The following is a 13,212-nucleotide window of genomic DNA, read 5'->3' as shown; positions in this document are numbered from 1 at the left end:
ATCTCTCCTATTCAACCGGATGGATCAAAAAGCACTGAATGTACATTAGGGAGGAGCCCCAACCACCCGGTGTTTGCCGAAATCCCCTCTGCTGGTGGGATTGGAAGGGTTGGAGCCTCCTGAGAAATAGCTGATGATCCTTAGTTAAACGAGAGGGTTTCCCCAAAGGAATCTCAGGACTGGGGCTGTATCCTCACAGGTTTGTTAAAATGTTCATCGGGGATACATTTGCAATCTGAAAAAATTGAAAATAAGCTAAACGCTCATCAAGAGAATGAAGAAAGCAACGCCATAGTTTTATTCCGATGCCACTAAGTTATATCCAATAAGATTATTTCAGAACAAAATAAAATGGGTGTTCAAATGATAGGTAGTGGCACTTGATATGTAGATTATAATTACTTTTATTTTTTTATAATTTACACTTTTTTCCTACAAACTAGAAAGAAATGGCAGAAAAAATATGGCATTTTAATAGTAACTAGAGGCTCGGTGCATGAAATTCGTGCACGGGGAGGGAATCCCCTCAGCCCAGCCTGCACCCTCTACAATCTGGAACCCCTCGGTGGATGTCTGACTGCTGGTTTAGGCCTGATCCCAGGGATTGGGCCTAAACCAGGAGTCAGACATCCCTTTCACAATCCAGGACTGCTGGCTCCTAACTGCTCACCTGCCTGCCTGCCTGATTGCCCCTAACTGCCCCCCCTGCCAGTCTGATCACCGTTAACCACCTCTGCCTCCTGGCCTGATCACCCCTAACTGCCACCCCCCCGCTAGCCTGGTCACCCCTTACCGCCCCCCCCTGCCATCCTCGTCACTCCCAACTGCCCCCCCTGCTGGCCTGGTTGCCCCCAACTGTCCCCCCCACTGGCCTGGTCACCCCTCACTGCCCCCCCTGCTGTCCTGGTCGCCTCCAAATGCCCCCCCTGCTGGCCTGGTCACCTCCAACTGCCCCCCCCTGCTGGCCTGGTTGCCCCTCACTGCCCTCCTCTGCTGGCCTGGTCGGCCCTCAGTGTCCTCCTCTGCCGGCCTGGTTGCCACCAACTGCCCCCCTGGTGGCCTGGTCACCCCACGCAACCTCTTGTTCAGTTGTTTGGTCATCCCTCACTAACCCCCCTGTCGGCCTGGTCGCCCCATGCAGCCTGCTGTTCAGTTGTTTGGTCGTCCCTCACTGACCCCCTCTGCCAGCCTTGTTGCCCCATACAGCCTGCAGTTCAGATGTTACTGTGAGGGCATCCTGACCAATTTGCATATTACCCTTTTATTAGTATAGATTGTCTTCAGTTGCCCTACATTGTGTTTTTGTTTTCCTTCCTTCTGTGTATGTATTACCTCTCATGTATCCATATTCTAAATTTGGCTTACTTTAGGAAGCAGTTTGAGGCTTAAGATTGAATCTTCATCTTAACTGCAATATTCATTTTTATTCAATACCAAATATACTTGGTGACTTCCCATGAAAAATGGCATTAGGAGATTTTTTTTACAATATAATGTTTATAATGCATAAGATCTCTTCAAGAATTGTCACTGCTTGGGTAGATATAAGTTCTATCTTTCTAAATTGTAGATGGTTTTCTTAAGAATAAATTCAGACTTTTTTATGTTCCTTTGGTTTATTTTATCTAAGAAGAGATACTTACATGCATTTGTTTATTGCAGGACAGTTTTCCCCTTTTTCTACTAATTATGATTCTAAGCAAATATTATATCAACTTGTTTTATTAAAAAAATTTATTCAAGTACAATTATATGAGTTTAAAATATTAGAAAAACTGTCCTTTTGAGCACACTGAGAAATTTACAGTATGGCAATTGAATTCTTAAAATATATTTTAAAGACTAATTTAAATATCATCTGTTTAAGAAGTGTTATCTGGTCTCCTCAAATGGATATAAACATTCTATTTTTTCAGAAATTACAGTGCTGTATATTTCGCAGAATTTGCCAGATTGTGCCTTATATTATAGCATTTATGTGATTGCTGGCTGCAGACCTCAGGTGATAACATTTAGGGTACAAACTGTTCTATTTTATTCATTTTTATTCCTTTAACATTTTATTAGGTTCTAGAATATAGTATCCTATATAATAAAAGCCTAATACGCAAATCAACCGAACAGTGGAATGACCGGTGGAACAACCGATTGCTATGATGCACATTGACCACCAGGGGGCAGATGCTCAGTGCAAGAGCTGCTGCCAGCCCGCAGGCCCCAGGCCAGCCAAAGCGTATGCCAATGGGGACCCCCCAATTACCCCACTGGTCTCCCCACAGAGGTAGGTGACCAACGGTGGCAGCAGGGGGCAGGGCCGGCGAGCGGGCGGCACCAGGCTGGCCAAAGCGAGTGCCAGTGGGGGCCCCCCCGATTCCCCTACTGGTCACCCCACAGATCATCCCTGATCACCAACCAGGCCTAGGGACCCTACCCGTGCATGATTTTTGTGCACTAGGCTTCTAGTGCATTATATTGTTGGTTGACTTTTTGAACACCTGGGCATTTCTCACTGTTGTTATTGTTACTTTTGTTGCTCATTCTTTGTTCAGTAGGAGTGTCTGAGTGAATCTAAAATTTAACTCAGAAATTCATGACTGCTTAAATTAAGAGAAGGGTAGAATATACTGCCCTGTTACTTTTTCTCCAAAGCCCATTTTAACCTTGCCTTTGTTTCATAATTATATATTTTAGATTCAAGGTTGGGAATCTCAAACACAAAGAAAAAGGGTATATTTATTCAAAACACATTTTTTTTTATTTTACCAAGCATTCATCATCTCAGTCTGATATTCCCATAATGAAAACGCACTTGTAAATTATTCCTCAGATGGCAGCTACTTGAAATTTTTATTTGGTATTTTTCTGAATTATATCTAATACCATCATATCGTTCGTAAGTTCTGGGGACCAAAAACATACATAAAGAGCCAAATTATTTCTGGTTTACATTATTTAAGAAGTGTTGTGCTTTGCTTGGGTAGACATTGAGATGCTTTGGGTTTAGTGTGATCATCTTGACGCTTGTTTTTGAATTTCGTCAGGGGCCTCCCCGAGTGCCTTTCACTTGTAGGGACCTTTATCGTCCTTAGCGAGGCCTGGCCCTGCAGCGTCTAACTTTGTGCACCAGGAACTGACTTGGACTCGCCACTGATGCTGCTGGGAACTTGAATGGTCCTTGGCCTCTGTGGGTCGGAACCCGTCAGCTCACAGCTTTGCAGTATCTGTAGCCAGCCTCAGGCAGTCACCCTTACACATACCTCAGGTATCAGCACCAATTCAGGGGCTGCTGAGACGGTCTCCGGTGTCTTTTCTGCACAGCTCTCTTCTCTCTAGGAGCGCGGCCCACAGACCCCCGGGTACAGTGACTCTCACAGTAAGAATTGAGAGTGCAGCTGTGCCCTCATATGAGATCTGATGCCGGTCATTGTCCAGGACGAACACTGGGTTCTCAGACCATGGATTGGACCTAATCTAATAGTCCTTGTGTTTGCACCTTAACCAACTCATCCCTGTCCAGGAAATTAAATGCTAGCCATACAAATTGTGATATTTTTGGAAATACTCTACAATATTTCCAACAATACCACATAAGAGCAAAACCAAAATCTTAGTTCTGTGGATTATATTACTGATGTTGGCCTGGAGGGGTAAGAAAGGTAGCCATCAATCCATCCAGAGCCCCAAAATGGGCCTTTTAGTCTAATTTGCTCCCTCAGTGTGATTAAAGTGTACTACGGTATGTGAAGAAGTAGATGCTACATTACATATACGCACCTTGATTTTTCTTGTTTCAGTTGATTCTCAGAGCATTTGTCTAAAGATATGCAATAGCTCAGATTACAGAATTTTAAACAAATGATCAGCTTTTTATCCTTTTGATCCTAGCCGTGACTGCTTCGAATAACTCATAAAGAAACCTCTTCAATGTAGCTAAGCTAGAACAAGGCAAGGCGGCAATGAGTCCTTATTTAAATGACGTCACGCTCTTCATTGTTGTGTGAATGGCTGTTTATGATATTCACCTTCATTATAAGGAGACATATGTAATGTCGATGGTCCAATATTGAGTAAAAATTTAATCACTGGAGCTGTAATGTTTCCATTATTGGAAACATTTTTATGTTACCCAGTTGCTCCTGATCTCAGAGGTGGCTGGTTTCAGTGAAAGTAAGTTTTCTAGCAGATCCAATTCGAATGCCCTTAACACTTCCAACTTTAATGCTCAAATGAGAAATGTCATTTAAAATTATTTTTTAAATGAGGCACTTTAATTATTTTTCTAACTGTGAGACTGTAAAAGAGATTATTCAGATACAAATATATTTGTTACTGATAAAATGTATCAATTAGCTAATGGTCAGCAATGATTGTCAGTGTCAGGTTCTGTGTCCTTGTGGAACTTCAGTTTCACTATATTGGTTTCTTTAAGTTGACAGGCCCTTTAGGAGGGAATATCAGGCAGTTAAAAATAGGTGCTTAATAAATACTGCTGAATGGATGAATGAATGAATGAATGAATGAATGAATGAATTTGCAAAGCTGGAAACCAATGCTGCAGTGCTGGAGTACTTAGGAATAAAAGTTTCACCGAGCTTAATTAAGCACAAGTAAACACTATGCCAGGCTCACAAAACAGTTTTTGGAAAGACTAGCTGTATTTAGGCAACATAGGAGCCATTCGTTAAATGAATTAAAAATGAGGTTGAGAGGAGAAATCTCAACAGATACCCAGTCCACTAATTTGCTGATCATTGATGAAAACTAGCTATGCAGGCAAATTGTTTTTTGAGGGTCTGGGGGTGGGAACTGACATGTGATATCGGTTCAATTAAAGAGGATGTACAGAATTCATTCTGGTTCATTTCTTTATGTTTTCTTGATATTGAGTTTTCTATTGAATTTTTTTATTTTTAATGCCTTTTTCCCTTTCCTGCAGCATTTAATGGCATGGATCGCTAGTTTCCGATAAAAGGGTTCTGAGTCTGAAATAAACAATATGTCTACCTGTTATAAAAAATGTAGAGATAAAAATGCATGTTCTCAACAATGAATGGAGGTCACGTTCCTATATTCCATCATAGCTGCGCTGGACTTTTTTTGTTGTTGATAAAATAAGGTGGCTTCTTCCTCAAACTTGCTTCTAAAAAAATTGATGGACTTAAAAATACAAAGGCTTAGTCATTATACAGGGCTCAACTGTAGAAAAAGAAATCAGGAGCTCATTTCTAACTCTGTGCTAAGTGATAATAAGTATTTTTCTCCCGCCTTTCTGCAATGCGATTCAGTGTACCCTACTAAATATTCTTCTCAAAAAGAAGTCATACTTAGGGATTTGAGATTACCTGGTTCATTATTGGAAAACTGCTCAAAGCCAGTGATGTCCACTCCATCTGACTATTTACCTTTTAATTGTTTTTTGTTTTCACTTTTGTTTCAGGATTAAAACACCGTGCCCCAACCATGACTGGCAAAACACAGACCAGCAACGTCACCAATAAGAACGACCCCAAGTCCATCAACTCCCGGGTGTTCATCGGCAACCTGAACACAGCCATTGTCAAGAAAGTGGACATCGAAGCCATCTTTTCCAAGTACGGGAAGATCGTCGGATGCTCGGTTCACAAAGGCTATGCGTTTGTGCAGTACATGAGCGAGCGGCACGCGAGAGCGGCGGTGGCCGGGGAGAACGCCAGGATCATCGCGGGCCAGCCCCTCGGTAGGTGCCGGCTGCATGCTCCGCTGTCTCCTCTCCGCAGGGTGTGGGCTGCGTGTGTGAGAGCCAGCTCGGGGTACCGCCTCGCTCCTGTTTAACCCCTGGCAGTGCTTCTCTATTTAACACTTACAGTGGCTCCTTTGTCCTCATACTGTTTTAGATGTGTGTTTCTTGTTTTCTTTACACACCTTTAAACTTGGGATCGAGTTGCTTTGTGAGACGTGTTACCGCCACCAATCCTAACAGAGGCGGCAAATGGGAACGAGGCTGTGAGTTTAAGTCAGTGGTCGGCAAACTCATTAGTCATCAGAGCCAAATATCAACAGTACAACAATTGAAATTTCTTTGAGAGCCAAATTTTTTAAACTTAAACTTCTTCTAACGCCACTTCTTCAAAACAGACTCGCCCAGGCCGTGGTCTTTTGTGGAAGAGCCACACTCAAGGGGCCAAAGAGCCGCATGTGGCTCGCGAGCCGCAGTTTGCTGACCACGGGTTTAAGGGATCTGATTTGAAGCGTTGTCTGTCTTCCAGGAGACACTGTTTTGCAAAAACAATAAAACATGTGCCGGCTGATGCAAGGAGATCCCACCTGTAGAGAGTGATTCTAGGAGTTGACCTGCGCAAACTGAGGATGGTGCTGGGAAGCGACTGGAATGCTCTGGGGAGTGAAGCTGTGCGGGGTTTTATACATTTGGAATGAAGGGGGCGCGTGAGGAAGATGCCATGAAGGTGGAGAAAGCCAGGTCCGGGGAGCTAAGGAGACTGTTTCCTTGAGGGAGGTGACGCCCGAGGTTCTGAAAGGAGGGGGCCCCTGGCGCTGCCCGGCAGGTGAGCTGGGCGCACAGGAGCGGGGACGGGACTTGTCGCAGACCTTTCAGCCAGAAGCTCTGGGCTCAGTGACCTGCCAGGAGGTTATGAGCAGGTGACCCTGCGAGGCCACTTCCCGCCACTGGACGTGTCAGACTTATTTCAGAGCCCGCTTCATCCAATGCTTATACTTCTTGTTGTTAGGGGCTCACGTATTTTTCTCATTTTCTGTGTTTACTTTTTGGGAAGAAGGGACAGAAAAATAGCAAAAGGAGGTAAATTCTCAGGACTGAAAAGGACTAGAACCCACTCTTTCTTATCGAGTCAGGATTGGTGCCTGTTGAACCGTGTGCAGTGGTCAGAATTATGCCTAATGTCCAAGGGGTATGTAGCTTTCTGAAAGAAAGGAGAAGAATACAATCTGAAGTAAAGTGAAAATATTTAGAAGATATTTTGTAATTAATATATAGGTTAAAAGTAAAAATTAATCTATTTTTACATGAGGGAAAAAAATGCATTGAATACATCAGTGAGTCCCTAACTGCTGACCAGATGATACTAGTATATGGAACTGATTACACATCTTCTCCCAGAGAGCTACAGCTATCTCAGCTTCAAATGCCCACACAAACCCTTGACTTCCTGAACCCCAACCTGGGTCACACCCTTGCTCTCCATCCCAATAAATGGAACCCTCATTTATCCAGTTTTTCAAACAAAAACCTAGGCATCAACCCTGACTTTCCTTTTCCCCCCGGCACTCCACATGTAATTCATCATCACCTTTCTTGCCCTGAACACATCCCAAACCAGTCCCCTTTGAAAGCTCCGCCCACAGGCACCTCGCACCGGCCACCGTGCCTCAGGTGGTCAGCAGTACGCCTCTGCCGGGCCTGCCCCGTCCCACCCTTGTCATGAGCCCCTTGAGAATGTGCTCCTAACCCTCCACTACCTTCCCATCTCACCCAGAATAGATTTCTCTTCCCTCCACACCTACAGTGCCCACCCGCCACATCTCTCCCCTCCTCTCCATCGAGTGTCCTCCCTGCCCTCTCGGACCATGGGCTGCGCTGCTGAACTCGCTGCGCCTCCACCATTCCCAGACACCCTCCTCACTGGCTTTGGACTTGCCGTTTCCTCTGCTCAGGAGCCAGGACTTGCCGGTGATTCCTCCTGGCTTTCCTGCGGGCTGTGCTCACACCGGGTGCCAGGAGGCCTTCCTGACCAGCCTCCAGCACCCCTGGGCATGCCTGTGGGTGTCACCCACCTTAAGTTAAGTAGCTGCTTGTACGCGTTGGCAGCACACCTCTGCACCACAGGGAGAAAGGGTGCCCGATTATCCACATGCCACTGGCTTCCTGCCCTGGCTGTGCACGGGGGACCCTCAGCTTCCTGTGGAGAGGGACAGTGGGCTGCATTGGATCCACGTTATTGGGTCAGAATTAAAGTCAGAATGTAACCGTGAAATTCTTCTGGAATGGGAAAAATATTTTAAAGCATATTTTCTATAATGGAAAGCTCCTTACAAAAATGCATCTTAGTTATTTAATTAAATTTAAATTTAAAGAGGTAAGATACTGATGTAGCCTCTTAATATACCATTGAATTTGGATTCTACATTTTGTTAATGCTGGAAGTATTTGTGATGTTTTGCATCTAAGTCAGTCATTGGAACTTTCTCTTCTCAAACACATTATGTGAAAGATATCCACAAACTTTTTTAATGTTTAACACTGACAGTGTTCATGTGAAAGTTCACCCATAAAATGTCCTTTTGTCCCAAAATGTTCTCTTTGCTGGTTACACGGGTTGCTGACACAACTGCCATAAACAGTCACTGAATAGCTCCACTTTTAGTCACTGTTACGACTGCTTGCAAATGGCAGTTTATAAACTTAAGAAATCAGTTTTTAATAGCAGAGGAACCCAACACTAACAAGTAGCTTATCTATAAAAACACACCCTGCTCTGTGGGGAAGGGGAACGCCCCCCCTGCCCGCCCTGTCCCTGTGGCTGGACCAGTGATAAAACTGACATCAGACCAGGTTAACAGAAGAAAAAGCAATCTACAAGCACACAGCAGATCATGAACGAGGGCAGAGATGATCAAAGCAGCTTTCGATTTTAAACAAAGAAAGAATACATTTGTGGAGATTTTACAGGACGAAGAAGGCCAGGCGGCTGCTCACTGGCAGGCATGTGAACAGGAGGGCTGGGGGCACATCAGAGCAGGGGTGAGGAGGCGGGCGAGCCCCAGGCCTCTGTCCCTCAGCAGCACCGGCGCTCAGCCCTGCAGGGCACTCTCCCAGGGCACTGGCTTCCTGCAGTCAGGGGCAGGGGTCCAGGTGCCCGGGGCCTGGCCGCTTACTAAGTAACTCTAATCCAGCCTAGCCCGTTCCCCTGCGGAGTGGGCGGCCTGCCCTGGTCCGGAAACCTCGAAGCGGCCCACAGGTCCCGTCATTTCCAAACTAAGGCTGGCTGAGGAAAGGGGCGCGCGGGATGGAGCGTGGCATTAATGTCACGACTTGGGCTTGGAGGAAGGAGCCTGCTGAGCAGAGAGCGGTTTTAAAGTGAGTCTGGGGTCATCCTAGTCCGCCCAGGACGGAGTGATGGCAGCGCCCCGGCAGGAGGGGGTGGGAGGGCATGTGCCTGCCGAAGGGCAAAGGAGGAGACTGGCGCCCGCCCCGTCCATCCAGCGCCCAGGAGGACGGCTTTCAAGTGCGTTCTGAGCCTCAGCCACCTTGTGCACCCAGAGCCGTCTTTCCGCACACAGTCCACGCATGCCCCCTCCCGCACCCTTCCCGGGGCTCCTCCGAGTTCTTGGGGCCGCTCTTCGCACAGGGTTTGTTTCTTCTCATCGGCTGCTCCCGGCTCAGCCGCGCTCGGCCTTCTCAGTGAACCTCCATGTCCTCCCGGACCTTTGCTTGTCCGTCCCTGTAGACCGCCCTTCTCTGCCAGCTCCCCGCCCCCTCCCCCTGCTCCCCGCCCTCTCCCCTCCCCCAGCTCCCCGCCCCCCGCCCCCTATCCTCCCCTCCCCGCCCCCTCCCCCCGCTCCCCGCCCCCTATCCTCCCCTCCCCGCCCCCTCCCCCCGCTCCCCGCCCCCCCGCCCCCTATCCTCCCCTCCCCGCCCCCTCCCCCCGCTTCCCGCTCCCTGCCCCCTATCCTCCCCTCCCCGCCCCCTCCTCCCGCTCCCCGCCCCCCGCCCCCTATCCTCCCCTCCCCGCCCCCTCCCCCCGCTCCCCGCTCCCTGCCCCCTATCCTCCCCTCCCCGCCCCCTCCCCCCGCTCCCCGCCCCCTACCCTCCCCCTCCCCTCCCCTCCCCTGCACGCGCTCTCCTGCCGGGATAATCAGCCCGCAGACCTCAGAGCCAGTGTTCCGCAGTGAGACCTGCTGTGACCCCTGGAGCCTCGTTGGGATGCGCTACCTCCCCCTCCGCACGCATCTTCTTTCCACACGTGTCTCCTGTGCGGTCCTGGCACCGCTCCTCCTCCCAGCGAGCAGCCGGAGGGCAGTGACTTCGGGTTCCTGCCCATCTCCTCAGCCCGCAGCCCACAGGGGCCCCCACAGCACGGCCGGGAGGCAGGGGCGCAGGGGCCCCCACAGCACGGCCGGGAGCCAGGGGCGCAGGGGTGCGGGGCTGGAGGCACGGAACGAGGGGCTTCCCCAAGGGCCTGCCCCACCCGCCCAGGGCGACCAGGTGAAGCCGGAGGGAGGCCGCCGGGCAGGGGGGGACCCGTTCCCTGGAAAGGGGGGGGGGCCCTTTGGGATGGCCTAGGAGTGGCGTGTGGACTCCTGGGCCCACGGGCGGTCAGTCTCGCACCAGCACCCGGAGATGCCGTCGCTAGGCCGGATCCAAGGTTCACAGCGTCCCCCAGGCCCCAGCACGCTTCCAGCGCTAACACGGGCGTGTTTCATTCAAAGGCGGGGTCGGTGATACAGGGGTTTAAAGGAAGGTTTTATCACGGGAGGCTCCCTCTCCTGCCCGAACATGCCGTCCTTCCCTGGTTTATTAGCCATGGCTGCTGTGGCCGGCGTCTCACTGTCACGGCTCCTGGGGCGCTGCCATCTCCTGTGAGCTCGGGGGCGGGTGAGCGATGCGGTGCTGGGGCTGCTCCCACGGCGGTGGCCCCGGTGCCGCTCACACCCGCTGACCCGAATGGAATCCCTTCCACGTCCATTCTGCCAGCAATTCCTTTCGTATCAGCGTGTCAGTGGGGTGGCTGCGCCCCTCACCATCCAGGCCGGGATGTGCCTGAGTCGGAAGGGATGCTGTTACAGTGGTGCCTGACACCGGCTCAGACCAGAAGGCCCCGGTGAACGTGAACTTGGTCCTCGTTGTCTGCTGAGTTTGTCCGGAAGCAGGCCTCAGAGCTGACCTGCTTTCTCACAGACACACCGTCTGCGCATTGGTCAGAGGAGGACCCTCAGGATCAGAAGAGCCGTCTTTTCCCTGGCCCTTAGAACAGAAATGACTCCTCCCTCACATGGAAGCCGCTGGTGCTGAGGAGAGGGGTGCACAGAGGCTAGGGGTTCATCCAGGGGCAGGCTGAGGGGGTCCTGACATCTAGCAGCCAGTGGCCGGGGGACCTGGGCAGCCGACCCTGCAGCAGCAGGTGAAGAGAGTGAAGGGGGGGGGAGGGGGGAAGGCTGGGCGACCCCTTCCTCCGGGAACCCTGTGAGCAGGGAGAATAGAAACCTTGAGTGGGTTGGTTACAAGCCATTTGCTGAACGTTTTATATTGATTCATTTTTATTGTGGGAATATAATGACCTGGGAGTGAAAGGTGCCTCTGGCTTGCAGTTCCCGGTGGGCTGTAGGGCATCGGGGTCTTTGGGGCCATTACTTTGGGGACTGTTCTGTGAATTGTAGGATGTGTAGCAGCATTTCTGACTTTACCCACTGGGTGCCGGGAAGGAACTACTTAGGACATGGTATTCAGGAGAAGGTACTCTGAGGTCCCCTGTTCTGTGGTTGACAGAAATCTGTTCCCGTTTTATGTAGTTGATTTTTAGTAATAACACTTTTATTTATAGATTATTTTCAGCTATGAAACTTCTCAAAGACATTCAGTACACACTCTATTACGTTTTAAAACTTATCTTTCCAACACACCTCATGAAAGCTAGATAACTGGTTTCATTAAGCCCATTGTACAGAGAAGGAATCCTATAACGTTAAGGCGATCATGTTTTCATGAAGATAACAGTCTTGGAACTTCCTTCTAATATTTTTTTAAATTACTGTAAATTATCCTCAATTCTACTCTCCAAAGCACACATGTCCTCTCTGGGGGCGGCTGGAGGAGCCCCATTGCCTCCCATCCGCACCCTTTCCCCGCTGCTCTCCGAAAGGAGGCCTTCAGAACTCAGTACACATCTCCGGTTTTCTGTGATTAAACAGAGCCCCTCACTAGGCTGTAAACAGATGCTAACTAGCAAACTTCCATGATCTAGTGAGTCGGGGGATTGACGCCTGTCAGCCAAGGAGATGCATGTCCCCATGTGTGATGAGAGCCTGGGGCTTTCTTGGCGCCTCTGAAATTGGTTATTGGACTCGGTGGCTGAACCTAAATTAGCAGAAGCAGAGGAGGCAGATACGTCCTTGAGCCATTTCTTCACGTCACTGGAAGCTCCCCAGCAACCTTTAGAAGGCCTTATTAGCTCTAACTTGCTCTAACTCAGCCCTAGAACAGGCTGACGTGATGCTGTATAAAACACAGCGCCTCAAGTTACCTTTAATCCTGTGACAAAATGTCCAAAAGTCACTTGGGAACCAATTTCAGGAAACTGTACTAATAGGAACATTTATTATTTTAACCCTGTGTGTGGAAATGTGTTAGATGCTTGCCAAAATGTGCTAAGCACTGAAGGCACATAGAAAAACAAAGCCCCACCAAAATCAAGGTAAAATAATCTATAATAATAAAAGCATAATATGCTAATTAGACCAGACGATCTTCCAGATGAAGCCAGGGCTGCGAGGGAAGCCCGGGTCCCGGGTGCCAGGGGAAGCCGGTGCCAGCAGCCGGGGGAAGGAAGGCCTACTCTTGCACAAATTTCATGCATCGGGCCTCTAGTACAATATAATAAAAGAGATGACTTCCCTTGGAAAACATCCTAATTATGGAGTAGAACATGTACACACAAAATAACATGCAAATGGGATTTGCAAATGCAAGATAAAGCATGATATAATATGCACATGTGAGCCCTGGCCTGTGTGGCTCAGTTGGTTGAGTGTTGTCCTGTAAACCAAAAGGTTATGGGTTTGATTCTGGCTCAGGGCACATGGCTGGGTTGCAGGCTTGATCCTCTGGGTGGGTGGGGGGTGAGGGGCGTACAGGAGGCAGCTGATCGCTGTTCTGCTTTCACATTGAAGTTTCTCTCTGCCTCTCACTAACCTCTTTCTAAAAATAAATAAAATATATTTTTAAAAATATGCACATATGATATAACATATACTACAAAGTGGAAAAGACAGTTGACATTTTTGTCGAAAGTTTGTGAAAGTTGGTGGCTAAGAGTGCAGGCTCTGGACTCAGGCTTCCTATGCTAGAATCCTAGCTTTGTACTATTTGCTGCATAAAGGTCTCCATGCTGTTTTCTTATCTGCAAAATGGAGATAGTCATAAAGTTGTGAAAATTAAATGCATCCATGTATGTAAAGTTCCTACAATGCTGCCCGGGCCTT

The 13,212-nt window shown here is 48.7% G+C and overlaps 1 protein-coding gene across 1 annotated transcript in view; it reads left to right on the top strand.

Moving 5' to 3' along the window:
• Positions 1–5,460: 5,460 nt before the first annotated feature.
• Positions 5,461–13,212, top strand: part of RALYL (RALY RNA binding protein like) — a 264,866-nt gene continuing 257,114 nt past the window's right edge. The window contains exon 1 of the mRNA XM_054708761.1: positions 5,461–5,716. Within this exon, the coding sequence (XP_054564736.1) occupies positions 5,461–5,716 (256 nt within the window). The remainder of the gene's footprint in view (positions 5,717–13,212) is intronic.

The sequence above is a fragment of the Eptesicus fuscus genome, chromosome 19 (assembly GCF_027574615.1).
Source record: "Eptesicus fuscus isolate TK198812 chromosome 19, DD_ASM_mEF_20220401, whole genome shotgun sequence".
Classification (NCBI taxonomy): domain Eukaryota; kingdom Metazoa; phylum Chordata; class Mammalia; order Chiroptera; family Vespertilionidae; genus Eptesicus; species Eptesicus fuscus.
The sequence above is the reverse complement of the archived record's forward strand: the minus strand, read 5'-3'. Positions and strand labels throughout refer to the sequence as shown.